Below are 17,836 nucleotides of genomic sequence, written 5' to 3'. Positions count from 1 at the left end.
GCACGGTAAGGTATGTGCCTTGCCGTCTAGAGCCACACTCAAACCAGTGGCAGTATTACAGCTGACCACAAGGGTTCACCACCTCCTCTATTACAGTTACCCACAGCCTCCCAGGAGCTACTATTGCATTACATTACCAGCAGATTTTGCTAGTAATTCCAAATAGGCATTTTCTAGCTCGTTGTGAACAGGTGTTCATAATCGCGAGAAGTTCTTTACCTTGTGATTGGGAAAGCTTTTCAATTGAAATATATTTGAGTGTTTTGTTTTGTTTCTGTTTGTATGGTTTCTAATCATGGTATTCTTTGTTTAAGAGGAAATTAATTCAGTTCAGGTAATTTTAACCAGCAAAATATTAACCTATCAGGATAAGTTAGAAATTAAAAGGTTGATGATTATACTTGTTTAAAGGGGCCTAACATCAAGGTCATCAGCTCCTAATGGTATGAAAGGAGACGAAATGAAATGACAAATTAAAAACCCCAAAACATTCACTGACCACAATTCAAAACATGAGGAAGAAGAATGAATAGATGGATGGATATGAATTTAAAACGATCAGTGGAACCGACCCACAGTGCCTCACATGCACAGAAGCTGGCGTAGAACAATAGTAGTACTGACCACGGGACTGCTTCTATAGCACAATACTGAATTGATGATACTTATGGTCAAAAGGGGTCTAAAATCCAAGTCAGCAGCTCCTCAGAATGGTACTTATCACTAGGAAAGTACAACCACGGTATCAGCCATGTTGCGGTACTAATCAAGAGTAGCATAGACTCACGGTATCATACATTTTGGTACTACTCTCAGGTAATGAAATTCGCATATGCACTACAGACCTAGGCTGTTTCGCACGTTGCGGCACCTTTTACAGGCAACGCAAACCTATTGTGTTCATCACAGAAGGGTACTAACCACAGGGTCTTACTATCCCGTGGTGGTGTTCATATAGTGGGTACTAATCATAGGCAAGCCAGGACCATGGGTTCTCTCATCCCATGGTGTCGCTCATATAGTGCTACTAATCACAGGTACTGTAAAAGCTGTCGAGCCCTTTTTTGCTACTAATCACAAACCTATTTGGTACCCAACATAGTGGTACTATGCCCAAGTAAAAGCGACCCATAGCGTTCCTCGCTCGGGGGGTACTAATCACAAGTAGTTTCATGGTTCTTAATTTATCGTCCCTTGGTTGCCCCTTTTAGTTGCCTCTTTACGACAGGCAGAGGATACCGTAGGTGTATTTTTCATCTGCATCCCACACCCACAGCGGGTAGATCAAGAGAAAGAAGAAAATAGTAGGGATCAGTCACTTTGAAAAATGAAATAACGGACGGAGAAAGGCAAGGGCCATGAAGGGCATGAAAATGAAAGACTCCCTAGGTCTCGAATGCTCTAATACCATTGGGGTCGGAAAGGAACAAGAGTTGACCAGGGAGGTCGGACAGGATAGTTTGAAGTGAGGAGCCTGGCACAAGTAAGTGGAAGCAATGGCAGGACTCGGCCAAGGGCCCCACAGTCGCCAATCCATGCTCCCAAGTATAGATCCCCTGGTGCCCCTATAAGTCTCTTTTTACGACAGGTATGGCATACCGTGGTTGTATTCTTGATGTGTCCCCCATGCACAGGGATTGGAATTAAAAGGCTTGGACCGGACAGATCAGATTTGATTATCGAAAGTTACAAAAACAGTCAAACGCGAATATAGGCGCAAGTTTAAGAGAAGTGTATGAAACACGCAAGTAGCTCTGTGGATGTAGATCTAGGAATGCAATTTTTCTGTTTGCCCCGTTTATTGTTCAACAAAGAAGTGTGTGGAATTCAGCTGGGTGCACAGACCTTGCTCATTTGAGTGCAAAAATATACATGAAGATTCTCATGCACACAAAAACACATGTGAGACAGGGGAACCCTGATTAACCGAGATAGTGTCGAGACTATTGGGGTCAATTCGGAAACAACTGTTTAAAGAATCGAACGGTAAATGCAGTACCTATTATTTCTATGCTTCCTGTCATACCAGGTGAACTTCGTGCTATTTAAAAAACAAGAATAGTGCTCGTGTCCTTCAATGTTTGCAGTGCAGTAAAGTTGTTATAAATTTTACTTTCGTTCTACATTAACAATACTGGGTCTGGTCCCAAGGTGTAGAACTAGTGCTCCTGCCTCTTACCCGGATGCTCCAGGTTAGATTCCCAGCTGGGTCAAGAAATTTTACCTGAATTTGAGGGCTGGTTCGAGGTCCACGCACCCTACGTGATTACAATTCAGGAGCTATCTGACAGTGACATGGTGGCCCTGATCTAGAAAGCCAAGAGGATTTGTCGTGCTGACCACATGACACCTCAATCTGCAGGCCACTGGGCTGACCAGCGCTCGCTTTGTAGGCCATGGGGTTTGGTTTTGTTCTACACTAAAACCAGGTGAACTTTGGGCCATTCAAAAAACCAAGAACAGTGCTCGCATCATTCAATATTCGCTGTGTAGTAAAATTATGATTTTACTTTTGTTCTACACTAACATATTAGTCTAGTATAAAATTTATCGTTGGTTACAGGGGTTCTACCATATTTGTGAAAAAGGAACCATACAAGGAACTTTTAGTGAAGTGATTTGTGTACCTATGTTACTTTTTTGCTGATATGAGACATGAAAAAAATGTTGTTAATCCCCTAAATATTTTGTCACAAGTTGCCACTGCTGACCAGGCAGTAAGGAACAGGTTAAGAGAAGTGTCCTTATGGCCCAGAAGTCCTGTTTGAGTGCCCCGTTTAACACAGCAACATTGCGCAGCTCGCCTTCTGTTTGCCCGTACCCATGGCAACTGGCAACTTGACCAATGAAGACCTATGTTGTTCACAGGCGAGTCCAGATTTCCCCTGACACAGCGTGATGGATGTCAACGTGTATGCAGATGCCGTGGTGAGCAGTACATGCCAAATGCTATCCTGGAAGATGACCGATTCAGACAAGGTTCTGTGATGGTGTGGGGTGGCATCAGTATTGATGGCCGTATGAATCTTGTGTGTGGTAAACTTACTGCTATCAGGTGAGATGGCCGTGCGGTCAGGGGCACACAGCTGTGATGTTGCATCCGGGAGATAACGAGTTCGAATCCCATTGTCTGCAGCCCTGAATATGGTTTTCTGTGGTTTCCCATTTTCACACCAGGCAAAACACAAATCTTACCGCTGTGGGGTACATTGAGCAGATACTGCTACAGCATGTGTTGGTTGCTGCATACGGTGTTCGCCCTGAATTCGTACTTGTGCATGACAATGCCAGGGCTCATGTAGCGCACATCACCAGAGTCGTCTTGCGAGAACTGGACATTCAAGAGATGGACCTTAGTCCCATTGAGTATGTGTGGGATAGGTTTGACAGAAGTGTTCACGAGCGTCCTGTTCCACCACGGAGATTCCAAGACCTCGAACAGGCTCTCATTGAAGAATGGGACCTGATACTGCAATATGACCTCCATCGACTTATACGGAGCATGCCACGTAGGTGCCAAGCCACAATAAATCCTTGTGGAGGACATACACCTCAATGAAGCTCTCCACCTGTGAAAAGAATCCACCCTGGAGGACTGTTATCACTTTGTTTTTGCCCCTATTTGGACATTTCCATTTGTGTTCTGAAAATGAACGTAAATCCATCGACGTCCTTTTGTATACTTCAACGATAAATAATAAAGGTTTAGTTGGTAATATACCTGGGTGCGAGGTATTTTGTGGAGCATGGCATATGTTCAAAAATAAGTTTCAATTATTTTTTAACTGTGTAGTTTATCAGCATCAGTTTGATCACTATGTGCAAAATCATCATGTTTTAACATCCACGTAAGAAGAAACTGTTTTTACAGTTTGCATTATGTTGCACCAATACAGATAGGTCTTATGAAGACTATGAGAAGGAAGCAACTGTGGCCTTCAGGAACAGCCCCAGAATTTGCCTGCTGTAAATATAGGAAAACATGAAAAGCCATCTTCAGGGCTGCTGACAGTGTGTTCGAACCCCACTATCTCCCGAAACAAGCTGTTAGCTATGTGACCCAAAAATATACTGTCACTTTCTTGGTTTAATACACATTAGAGAAATGGAATTTTATCCTGGAAAACTAGTCTGTGTAAATCCTACACCTGTGAAATAACACCGAGTGGTTCAAGGCATACTGTCACCATCTAACTGATGAATCATTGTCAACAGCACCTGCCACATGCCCTCACAGCAGAGAGGTATGGAACTTAACTCTGGATTTATCACTAGTTTGTATCAAATACAGTAATTTTTGTTGTAATTTATTATAATTTGCTTCCAAATCAAGAGATATAGGCAAATAACTTGGTAAATACTGTCATCCGTTATGGAATATTCATGCATTTTAGAACTAGTTCATAATTCTATGAATAAGTGTGATATTTCCAACAATACAATTCAAGAAGTCTAATATAATTATAGGATAAAAGTTCTGTTTTCATAGTATACTCTTAACCAAAGCTTTTGACCACTAACATTTTGTTACTAGCATCAGGTTATGATTAGCATCAAATGCTTATTTTCCTTACTTGATATTGTTGATATTCTGATATCAGGTCATTCATGTTGTTTCCTGCTTCTGTGAATTCCATCTCATCCATTCCTTCCCCAGTATACCAATGTAAGAAAGCCTTTCGCCTAAACATTGCTGCAAACTGTTCAGAGATTCTCTTGAATACCTCTTGAATTGCTGTTGTATTTCCAATGAATGTGGATGACATTTTTAGTCCCATTGGTGGAATATCACATACAGCAGTCTTGACATTGTTTGGAATCCATTCTACGAAGTAACTACTGTTCTTATTGTGAATACTCAACATCTGCTCATCAACCTCCTTCATGGACATGCGTCCTCTGCAACAAGTTGTGGAGTACATTTGTTACTGAAACTCTAAGAATGCTTAGCTGAAATGTGATTTAATTATATGCCACCTAATTTAGAAACAATTACGTATTTAAATAGCTTTATCACCTCAATGTCTACATATTAACAAGGAGGCATTCCCTACTCGTCACCACTGATTTCGCTCAAATTTATAGAACATGCAGGGCAAGAAATGAAAGTACCCGAAGTTTGAACTCCAGATGGCCAAGCATATAGAAAATAAAAATAAAAATATTGACGCGGCTCTCGCACCGTGTAAGCCACTTACGTTAGTGCGCATGCTGAGCAGTTGTTGGCGTAGCGCTAAGAGCTCTGAATGGCAACTTGATGGTCGTGGGTTCGACTCCCCGTGTGGTGACTTTTTCTGTCAACTTTTATATTATTCATTTTCCAATTACGCAAAGAGGTGAATAATTCACTTTATTTATTTATTAGTTATTTATTTATATGCAAAAGGCATAGAAAAGATATTTTTAAAAATGGGATTTCATTGTCTTTTTTATACCTGTGCCAAGAATCTATTGATTGTGTACAGCCACCAGGAGCAACCTTCACTCGTCAGGTGAAAACAGATCTTACAGCGAAACGACTATTCACGTTTATGGCACATTCCCCAAGGAGGGGAGATAGCGAGCAAAGGAGAAAAAGGAAGAATTTCTGTTTGAACACGTTGGAAAAGTTTGCAACTCCAAATTGTCTACAATTGTGCGCTCATTAAAAAATGACATCCTATATGCCTTTTGCATATAAATAAAATAAATGAATAATATAAAAATTGAGAAAAATATTCTCCACACAGGGAGCCGAACCCACGACCATCAAATTACTAGTCTAAGCTCTTACCGCTACGCCAACAACTGCTCGGCGTCTGTACCAACGTAAGTGGCTTATATGGTGCGAGAGCCGCGTCAACATTTTAATTTTCTATACGCTTGGCCATCTGGAGTTCCCACTTCGGGTACTTTCGTTTCTAGCCAAGCCCTGCATGTTCTATAAATTTCAGCAAAATCGGTGGTGACGAGTAGGGAATGCCCCCTTGTAAGATAAATATTCTTGTTTTACATACACACACACACACATACAATAAAACATCATGAATGGTTTATTCAAGTCAGGGATTAATTTTTTAAAATTTAAATAACCCCTGTCAAATGAGACTAAGGGGTATGCATACATATATACATTACAAAGAAATGTTTGTCTTGCAGAAGTAAAATTTATAATCTATTCAAGAGATTATTAAAAATAAATTTTGCTTGGATTTAAATAAAGGATGAACTACAGGGCAGTGACAGACTACATTTCTTATAGCAGTTTTAATGATTGGGGCATGGATTCAAGAAGCTAGAAATGTAGTTCCAGATATTGGCAAACAATTATCTGGAATTACTGGAGACCCTTCTTCAGCAGAATTCCCAAGTCAGCAGATAGGAACTGCTATCCAGCTAGGAATTGCTGCCACTGTTGTGGACACATTTCTAGATAAAGGTCCACTGAATTAAATTGTCTATCTTGCTTCTTTGACTTCTGAGGCTAGAGGGAAGCACCAAGGACATAAGCAGAAATTTTCTATATTGAGGCTATTGAACCTTGATTTGTATGTTATTTAAATTTACAACAGTTATATAAATAATAACAATAACTATAATAATAGTGTATCAAAAGATAGTAAGTAGTCAAATATAATCTGGTTAAATAGAGAAAGTCAGAATTTTCTCCAATCAAAGTACCATTATTCCTTTCAAAATTGCTGGTACCAATTTTAGTAAAAGATATCCTAAGAAAATATACAGTCCTTTTTAACTCCTGTAATGCAGTTCTTACGGTAAGTCACCATTGTCCTGTATTTAGGGCAGTCTCTGAAGAAGGCAGATTTCCTTTGTTTACCTACATTTTTCTTAAATAATTTCAAAGAATTTGGAAATTTACTGAACATCTCCCTTGGTAAATTAATCCAATCCCTAAATTCTGTTTTTAAACAAATATTTGCTCCAATTTGTCCTACTGAATTCTAGCTTTATTTTCCTATTACCTTTTCTACTTTGAAACACACCACTGAAACTTGTTTATCTATTAATGTCATTCCATGCCATCCCACCACTGACAGTTTGGATCATACCACTTAGTCAAGCAGCTCATCTGTTTTCTTTCAAACCTTCCCATTCCAAACTTGGAAACATTTCAATAACTTGCCAGATATCAGCCATAACAATCCAAACTGCTTTTCTATTTAATTTTTCCACTTCACAAATCAAGTAATCCTGGTGAGGGTCCCATATGCAAGTGCCATACTCCAATTGTGGACTTACCAGAGAATTCTATGCCTGTCTTTTACATCCTTATTGCAATTCCTACTTACCCTCAAACATGAAGAGATCTGTACTCTATTTGTACTCTATTTGCAATCATGTTTATGAGATTACCCAAATGAAGGTCTTTCTTTATATTAACGTCTAGGTACTTACAGTGATCCCCATGAGTAACTTTCACCCAATCAACACAGGCATTTTCCTCTTTGTTAAACTTGCCACCTGACTATTCACCTCACATTGTTAAGGTCTTTTTGCAGTCTCTCACAATCTTTATACAGGATAACATCTGAAAAAAGCCTTCTCAGATTCCAGCACATTACTCGTATCTATATACCACATATATATCCATCTACCTATATACGCGACCCTATATGGGCATGGGCGCCCATATGACAGTTTCTAGAGGGGGCCCAGACCTGGGGGTACGTAGTAATTTTAATATTTTGGAAGATAAACAGCAATTTGTATTCTGCGGTAGAATAACCCACGGTATCCCCTGCCTGTTGGTGAGGGACGGTACTACCGCTTTTACGTAATACTGACTTTTAAATCATTTTCTTGAAAGGAAAACACGTGACTACACTAGATTTTTGCCTTTCCCTGAGAGCTAGAGGGGGGCCGCGGCCCTACCTTGCCCCCGGGTATGGGCGCCCTTGTCTGCTGGTATACGAAGGTCATCTATGAATCAGTAAGGTACAGGTGCTGCCATCTGTCGGAAAGCAATACAATTACATAAGATTCATAAACATCTGTCAGCACACACTCTCAAACTTCCCCATCACTGCCATACCAGCCCACCTCAGGTCAACTTTCCCTTTAGTTTCACGATGACTGAGAATGAACAGCTCCTTAAAAAGCTTAAAAGGACATGAAAGACCCATCGGTCGAAAGTTACAAGTTTCTCCATGTTCCTGAATGAAGTTGACAACTCGACGGAACAGGATGAAATAGCTCACGCTCTTGACCGCTTACAAGATACTCTACAAAAACTATTAATCCTGGACGAACAAGTACACGATTTGTTGAATGATGATGAGTATGAGATGGACGCACAGGATTGTGAGCAATATATTGACCGCTCCAAGCGTGCAATATGGAAGGCAACTAATCTCATTAAAGAGAAGCGTGAGGACACCACTCAAGCCACCGTTGATTCAATTACACAACCTCCAATCACTCAAGACGTTAAAGTACCTACTATCGACTTGAACCTTTCACAGGCGATATTGAGACACTGCCCAGGTTCTAGGAACAATTCCAGTATTCTGTGGACAACGCACGTCTTTCAACCATAAATAAACACATGTTTCTCCTAGGTTACCTCGAGGGTGAACCTAAACTTCTGGTTGACGGAATAGCGGTCAAGGCAGATAACTACGACCAAACGAAGCAGATTCTTTACTCAAGATACGGCGACACGGACCGAATCGTACAAAGCCACCTAGATTTCTTGGAAAATACAGAACCCGCCACGGATAGCCCAGCAATGTTAAACACTACCTACATTGAGTGCCATCGACGATTAGAAACACTAAGAGCACTAGGGGAAAACAGATGCGTCCGGACAGATATTAGCACCCAAACTGCTGAGCATTCTCAGAAGACCTTTGCCGCCACTGGCTAATTCATGCAAAAAGAAATGGCTTACAGGAAGGCAACCTTCCACGTTTAATGGAATTTCTAAATGAAGAAATTCAAGGAGCTCTAGCTGCTCAAATGATACATGGTGATGCTACTCAACCACTGAAATACATGCCAACGGCAGCCGCTCTTCAAGTGAATACGAAGACCAAAAAGAGCAAGAAAGGGATCAGTTCAACACTACAGCCCTTTTGCATGTATTGTGAAAAGAATTCCGGACATTGGGGTCAAGACTCATCAATGAAAGATATCCAGTCAAGAACCGAAAAACTGAAAGCTACGAATCGTTTTCTATGCTTAAGGCGAGGTCACAACAAAGGTCAATGTTTCAAACACAGGAAGGTATTTTGCACTAAATGTAAAGAGTAACACCATGTCTATCTGCAATAGAAACAACAGCTTGCAGATTTCAGTTACGAATCCAAACTTCACGTACTTACAAACAGCCTGCATATGGATCAAAGGCCCAACAGGAAGAAACAAATGCGCTGCATACTGGATTCGGGAAGTCAGTCGAGCTTCATTCACAGTTCCTTAATACATTCACTGGAACTTAATGTCACCGGTAACATGAGTCTAGAAATCACTGCTTTTGAAGCGCCATCTAGTACTGCAGAAAAAAGAAGAGAAGTCAGCTTTGACATCATGGGATACTCAACTAAGGCCTTGATTACCATTACGGCTTTCGAAAGTAATAACACATATTCAGCGCAACCAACACCGCCCCAAGACATCGGAGTTCTGGCTTCGGTCAGGAAGGTAAAACTAGCTGATCCACAAGACGAATATAACGAAGACCTACCTATAGAAGTTCTTATAGGTGCGGATTACTATTGGAAGATCGTGACTTCAAAACAGCCAATTAGTGTCACCTCCACTGGTCCTGCTTTCCACAATTTTCAGACACATACTTAGTGGGAACAGATCAAGTACTACAGTCAAACAAACCACAGTACATCACATTTCAATGCACGAAGACGTGGTATTGGACAACGTTGTTAGACGTTCCGGGAGCTAGAGTCTATCAGGATACAAGAGAAGCCCATCAGAATGCCCCTGGCAAAAGAAAAGCTTATCCTTCAAGAGTTTCATGACAGTTACTGCATTAAAGATGGAAGGAGAGTAGTGTCACTCCCTAGGAAGAAGGATGTTCAGTTTTTAAGTAATCTCCCCACAGCAAGAAAACTGTTTCAAGCCTTAGAGATGAGACTAAAGAGAGATGGAGATTTTTGCGATATGTATCACAGACATATGCTAAGGCTACTTTGCTAAAGACCAGATCAAATGATCAAATGATTCATCTGAAAATGTGTTCTACCTGCCACATCATGTCATGAAGAAGAAAACTGGTAATGTTACTAAGTTCAGGATTGTATTTGATGCGTCATCACATGAAAAGGGGTCACCGTCCTTAAATGATGCCCTAGAAACTTGACCAAACTTACTGCCCGAAATTCTTGCTACCCTATCAAGTTTTCGGCAGTATCGTAATGCAATCGTTTCAGATGGAAGCCAAGCATTTTTCCAACTTTATCTAAATGAGAAAGACCGCAACTTAACTAGATTTCTGTGGTATCGCATAAATTCAGATGGCCCTGGAGACTATCAGGTGATGGAAGAGATCATTGCATATCACTTGACATGCCTTCCCTTCAGCCTCGCAAGCAGCCCATTCCTATTATCTGCCACTTCAAGGGAACTAGCTTCGCTTCATAAGGAAACGTACCCATTAGGGACAGCTCTTATTGACAAATCAACCTTCATGGCCTAGTGATCACAACCTGCTACGAGTTGAATATTCTTCTGAAACGAATAAAATTCCCCTTTCAAAATGGGCTACGAACTCAATACCACTTAAGGAGATATGGAAGGCAGAGTGCAGGGAAACAAAACGAAACTATTGTACTTTGAGTTAGTTGGGATACAGACAAAGATTCCCTGACATTCAATTTCAAGCACATCCTAGAATATCTGGCAGAAGAGCCTGGAACCAAACATAGCATTTTAAAGGGAACAGCTAAATTCTATGATCCTTTAGGTTTACTTGCACCGGTACTCATCACAGCGAAGATCATCCTTCAAGACACTTGGCGCCGAGGACTTGCATGGGAAGAAATTCTCCCACCAGATCTGGCGCAAAGATGGCAATGTTGGTTGTCAGAACTAATTCACTTATCACCAATATAAGTTTCCCGATTGAGTGGCATTTCCAAAACCAAAAAGAACACTGAGATACATGCATTTTGTGATGCAAGTGAGAAAGCATATGGTGCTGCACTATATTTGGAGTCAGAGTCTGATATGTTCCGTATGCCTTGTTTGCAGCAAGGCACGACTAGCTCCTGTGAGGAAAGTAACGATTTCCATATTAGAATTACTTGCTGCTGTAACTGGTACACGCCTCCTCTAGTACTTTTGTACGGAGACCGATTTCAGCATAAACAAGGCCACGTGACGGAGCGACAGTGAGATAACGCTTGGTTGGATTCGCAGTAACCCAAATAGGTGGAAACCTTTCGTTGCTAACAGGGTTAATGAAATTCTAAGCTACAGCCCCTAGGCAATGGCGACATTGCCCCGGCAACACTAATCCCACAGACTACCTCTCGCGGGGACTCTCGACAAATGACTTACGCTCAAATGATACTTGGTGGCATGGTCCTTCTTGACTCATTGGTGAACACACATTATGGCCATTGGAAAACCTGTCAGACATAACATCTCTACCAGATGCGAAGAAACCAACTAAGCAAATTCTACTAATCACTTCGCATGAACCACTGCTAGACACATCACAATTCAGTTCATACTGGAAACTGATACGTTACTTGTTGGGTTCTACGTTTTATCAGAGTGATGAAGGAAAGAGTACGATACCCCAAGTATCTCACAGAAATAGATATAAATAATGCTCGACTTTACTGGATACGTCATACTCAAGAAGAATGTTTCAGTATGGAACTTACCGCCTTGAGGCGAAACATTCCACTTCCAAATAAGTCCAAGATTGCAAGATTCAATCCATACATCCAAGAAGACATCATTTGACTTTGTGGAAGACTTCAATAAGCAGACCTGATGCATACAGAAAGGCATCCAATACTTTTGGATGGATCCCACCCTTTCACCAGGCTTCTGATAAGGCAGACCCACATCAGGCTTCATCACTTAGGTGTACGGATAGTTCTGTCAGAGCTATGATCAGAATATTGGATTCTTCGCGCCAGGCAAGCCATAAAGAAAGTTCTGCACACTTGTCTGCCCTGTAAAATGGCACACAACAAATTAGGTGAAGCTATCGGAGCATCCTTGCCACCTGACCTTGTAAAGTCCTTACGACCATTCGAAGTGACTGGCATTGACTTTGCAGGCCCCTTATATATCAAGGTGGGGAATGAGTCAAAGAAATGTTATATTGCTCTCTTCACGTGTGCATCAATGAGGGCCTTACACCTGGAATTATGCTCAGACATGACCACTGAAACATTTATCCTCGCATTACAAAGATTTGCAGGAAGACGAGGGTTGCCGCATGTAATCTACATGGACAATGCTAAGACATTCCATGCTACAAACACAATTGTCTTCACTCTGGCAATACTTTACCACATCTTCTGTCCACCAGTACCTAGCACACCATTCTACCAAATGGCGGTTCATTCCTCCACGGGCGGCTTGGTGGGAGAGGATGGTTGGCACTACAAAACGATGCCTGAGGAAGATGTTAGGCAAGGCATTGATAACTGAGGAAAGGCTTAACACCATTCTAGTAAATATTGAAGCTGCCATCAACTCGCGACCCATCTCTCAGAATAAAGATGACACAGAAGCTTTGACTCCTGCTCATTTCTTGACCAGACAAAGATTAATGACCATACCAACTGGACCAGAACCAACATTAAGGACGAACCTGACAAAGGAGTTAGCAGCATGACAAAAAATCTCAGAAGACTTCTGGAAGCGCTGGATTAAGGAATACCTCATGGAGCTGAGGAGCTTCCACGAAGTTAGGCATCCTCGAGGTAACAGACCACATCTGAGAGTTTGAGACGTAGCACTCCTTCAAGAAGACAACCAAACGCGACATGTAGAAGAAGGCCCGCATAGCAGAAATCCGAGCTAGAAGAGACGCAGTGATCAGAACCGTGATTCTTAAGGATTCAAAGGGGACTGTGATAACTCGTCCAGTGCAGCTGGTCATTTCCCTGGAGATAGACCAGGGTGGGGAGGATGTCAGGGATTGAGACGCCCTCTATGTCATGTATCGGTGTATCATTCTATGACAGACTAGCAGGGAGTTGTCTATCTGTAAACCAGAGAGGCTAACAATAATAAAGGGATTTGTTTACAACTTGTAAACGGTCGTTACTCGCGAGGAACAAAGTATAATACACAGAAAGAGATGACCTAATGTTGACGAGAAATTTAAGTTTCAAATATTGGCATTAGATACTGAGGATTTTTAAAAAGTTCATAATTCTAGGTGCAAAATTTCAGAAGATATTAAGTACTGACTGTTGCTATTCAGAAAACTGTGCTGAGAAAAAAATTACAGCTTTCACTAATTTTCTTAAATATTGTACAAAGTTTTCATGACAGTGATGAAAGCTGTTGTAACAGTCAGTTAAGAAGATCCATAGGTAGCAAAGGAGGTCAAAACATAGAAATTCAATTTTTTCACCAGACACTTTTCAGCTCTTCTGTAAAATTTCCATTGCCAACTTTGGGTCCCTTTTCACCCAACGGATCACTTAAGAAAATGAAGGTACAATAATACTGTCTTCAGGAATTCCCTTCGTAATGATTACAGGATCAGATAATGAATGCTTCACCTGCTGTAATTATCATAGTTCTCTTTCTAGAAATATATCCACCCATTCACCTACTCTTTTCTAGTCCAACTGCACTCATTTTTTCCAGTAGTTTCCATCTACCATATCAAATGCCTTACATAGATCAATTGCAATACGGTCCATTTGACCTTCGGATTCTTTCTGGAATCCTAACAGTTGGGCTTCAGTGGAATAACCGTTTCCTAAACCCAAACTTGCCTTCTATCAAACCAGTTAGTAATTTTGCAAACTTTTCATACAACCATACTTATATGCAACACATGTCAGGCTGACTGGCCTGTAATTCTTATCTTTATCACCCTTTCATTTATATATGGAGGCTAGTATAACAATACTCTCTTCATTTGCTATAGCTCCTTCATGCAAGCAGTAATCAAATTTAAGTACTTCAGGTATGGTACTATATACCAACCCATTGCCTTTAATACATCACCAGAAATCTTGTCAATTCCAGCCACTTTTCTAGTTTTCAACTGTGGTATCTTATTGTAAATGTCTTGTGTTATTGTTGGTAAATTTCAGTTCTTTAGTGTTAGTCACCTCTTCCTGGACACTATCCTTGTAATCAACAACCTTTATATCTAGCTGACTGAATACTTCTGCCATCTGTAAATCCTTACATATATACTATCTTTGTTCATTACTGATTCCTGGAATGTTTTCCCTGGAACTTGTTTCTGCCTTGAAGTATCGGTACATACCCTTCTATTTTACACCAAAATCTGTATGACCAGATGACCACTAGGATGCACTTCACCAAAACAAAGGACATTTCTTTCAGTAACAAAATCTCACCTCTAACACTAGCTATAGTCATATTGCAACTCAATGAGTAGCTGATTTTTTTCTAGAATGAATTTGGAAAACAAATATATCATACTAATAAAAATACTGTATTGATTTTCTTACCATTACATGATATTGTCATACTCTTACTTTTCTGCTGATGTGATTTTTGCCAGTAAATTATTCTTGTTCAATAATTAACTGATAATTTCTCTGTATTCAAAATGTTTCAAATTGTATTTGACAAATAAGCTTTTCACTGTTTCAATGTTCAAATGATTACTCTTTATTAGTATCACTGCCTGGCACTGAAAATTACTCTGAACTTTTCAAAATACTGCTAAAAATGTGTCTACTTTTGTAGGAAAATCATAATATCACATCCTATAACAAATAGGCAGTTTTTTTTTGTTTTTATCTAGATATAAGAATCGATTATATACAAAAAAACTAGCGGTTACCTGCGGCTTCACTGGCGTGGATTTCGTGATTTCATAAAAGTAATCATTCCTTGCCACTGTACTAAGACATCTGAAAATCCCTAAAGTATAAAAACTCGCTGAAAAATTTAGTTTCATTTACCCCAGAAAACTCTTTATAAACCACGTTTGTGGTATTGTCTTTTCAGGCTAAGACGACCATGTGACATAGAACTGTACATGTGAGATCCGTCTTTTCTCAAGTTGAAAAACCCATGTTTATTTATTTTTAAAGGAGACTCCAAATACTAATTTTCACATCTGTAACATCCTCAGGTTTGAGATATCACTATCCTAATAAAAATAATTCAACCCCCTTTTCAGTCTTGTTTACCCCTCTCCCCCTTAAGTGGTATCTTCCTAAAACAAAAAATACACGTTTATTTTCAATAGAGATTAAAAATACCAATTTTCACATCTATAACATGTTGAGCTTCTGAGATATTCAAGTGCTCATTTTAAAAATTCACCTCCTTTTTCAGTTTCCCTTAAGTGGATTTTCCGAAAACAAATTATCTATGTTTCTTTACTTTTAAAGGAGATTCCAAATACCAGTTTTCAAGCCTGTAACATGTTACATGTCTGAGATATATCATAGGCCTACATATATTCTTTTTAAAATTCACCCCGTTTGTCACTCCTGTTCAACCCCTATTCAATGGATTTTCCAAAACTATACGTGTTTATTTTCAAAGAAGATTCCAAATACCAATTTTCATGTATGTAATATCTTCAGTTTGAGACATAAGTATCCTCATAAAAGGTATTCAACCCCTTTCCCCACCTTTTTTTCATCTCTCTTAATGGGATTTTCCAAATACAAAAAAATGTGTGTATTTTTAAAGAGGATTCCAGATACCAATTTTTTTGGTCTGTAAACTTTTCAGTTTGAGATATAGATACCCTCATTTAAATATTTCACCCCCCTTTTCACCCCCTTAGCGACAGAATATCCGAAAATCCTCCCTTAGCGAGCACTTACACACTTATAACTTACTATATGGATTTAAATTTAAGAATTTCATTTTTGTTCGTATTGAACTGAGAATGGAAGATAAGAAAACTTAAAAGGGTCCACCTTTTCAATACAAAAATGTTAAAGTTTATTTATAACATATTTGCACTTGGAACTAGTTTCGACGCTGTTTGGAGTCATCAGCCAAAATGTGGGAAATAGGCTAGCATGTAGGCATTTATATTACACAAGGCATTACATTAAACAATACACATCTTACAAGGAGATAAAAACAGGGACGAATATAGAAACAAATGAATTGTTGAGAAAGCAAAAGTTATACATATTAAAAATAACCTTAACCACACATCTTGCAGTGCGAAAATATTCGTCTTGAATGATTCCTGAATACAAAACACACGCGCACACATTTCTGAAGAGCCAGCATGCAGGAAAAAGTGAAGTGAAACCTTAAGAGTTCTTTTGAGAAGAGTTCATCATTTTTTCTATGTTCCGACTAACTAATGAAGTCTCCCTTGAGTTCCTGATAAACATACACAACAGGAAATTCTCCTTCACTCTCAACAATAGCTATAAAAGACCAACGGTAAATTGTATTTTAAATACTGTGCAGAGATGTGAAAGCATGATCTTGAACATGATATAACTTCTTCATTTAACCACCTTTGAAAGTCTCTCTCTATATTACATAGCTTCATCAACACCACCATTCTGTAGATGCACAAAATAATCTTGTAATCTTCACGGGTCCGGTATTCAGCTCAACAAGAATATAAAATTGGTATTAAGGAATACGTTTTCTGAGAGTTTGGAGGTTGACTGTGCCAGTATTTGTGGTGTATTGTTGCAGCGTTACGTGTAGGGTGGGGGCAGGTTTCTATGATGTTTATTGCGGGACATGAGGCGGTAAAGCTATGGCGCGAGATGAAGAGGAACAGAGCGTGTTGGATAGTTTAGGTCTGGGGAGCGGCCATTGTTGGATTAGGAGGGGAGAGGGAAGGAGAGGTAGGGGAGGAGGAGTGGAAGGAGGGGAAGTATGGAGGGTGATGTGGTGAAAGTGTGTGGCGTGACAAAGTATTATGCATAATCTGAAAGACAGATCTGTTTTTCGGGATATTCATGTTTTTGAAAAATTCAATGAGAAAGTCGAATAGGATCTTTGGTTTCTCTGAGATATCATTTAAGTTTAGGTTGGGATTGAAATATTGGTCTAAATGAATATAGAGGTTTTCAGAGACATCTAGGAAAGAACCTTTGTTTAGAATATGTAATACCTCAAGATCTTGATTTATTTCAGTAAAGTTGTGCTTAAATTCTTTTATATGTAGACCGACCGCGGAAAAACGGTTGTGTTTTATGGCATTTACATGTTCTGCATATCTGATTTTAAAGCTGCGTCCTGTTTGCCCTAGGTAAGAACTTTTGCAGTCTTGGCAAGAAAACCTATATACACCTGATTTAGAAAAAGGACTACTTTTATTTATTGATGAAGAGTTGTGTAGGATCTCTGTGCTTCTATTGTTAGTACGAAAGGCTATTTTAACGTTGTGTTTTTTAAGAACGTTAGTGACGTTGTAAATTTCTTTATTGAAGGTAAATGTGGAAAACGTGGCAGTGCTAGTATTGTCTTTTATTAGGGTGGTTTTTGGGCGGTGTCTGAATTTATTGATTATTCTTTCAATAAAGGATTCATTATATCCATTGAATTTTGCTATAGAGCGAATGGTGTTCAATTCTTTAAGTTTTTTCTTGACATCGGAATTTTGAATGCTCGGTCTACTAAGCTATTATATGTAGCCGCTTTGTGTGTTTGGGGGTGTAGTGAGTCATTTCTTATAGTAGTGGCCGTTTGAGTGGGC

General features: G+C 39.7%; 1 protein-coding gene across 2 annotated transcripts in view; it reads right to left on the bottom strand.

Moving 5' to 3' along the window:
- Positions 1-17,836, bottom strand: part of LOC136875663 (tubulin beta-1 chain) — a 97,084-nt gene that overhangs the window by 17,382 nt on the left and 61,866 nt on the right. For both annotated transcript variants that reach the window (XM_067149209.2, XM_067149210.2), the window contains exon 5: positions 4,575-4,899. In XM_067149209.2, coding sequence (XP_067005310.2) covers positions 4,575-4,899 — 325 coding nt within the window. The remainder of the gene's footprint in view (positions 1-4,574; positions 4,900-17,836) is intronic.

Source organism: Anabrus simplex, chromosome 6 (genome assembly GCF_040414725.1).
Source record: "Anabrus simplex isolate iqAnaSimp1 chromosome 6, ASM4041472v1, whole genome shotgun sequence".
NCBI classification, from domain to species: domain Eukaryota; kingdom Metazoa; phylum Arthropoda; class Insecta; order Orthoptera; family Tettigoniidae; genus Anabrus; species Anabrus simplex.
Note: the sequence above shows the minus strand (reverse complement) of the source record. Positions and strands in the feature narration are given on the sequence as shown.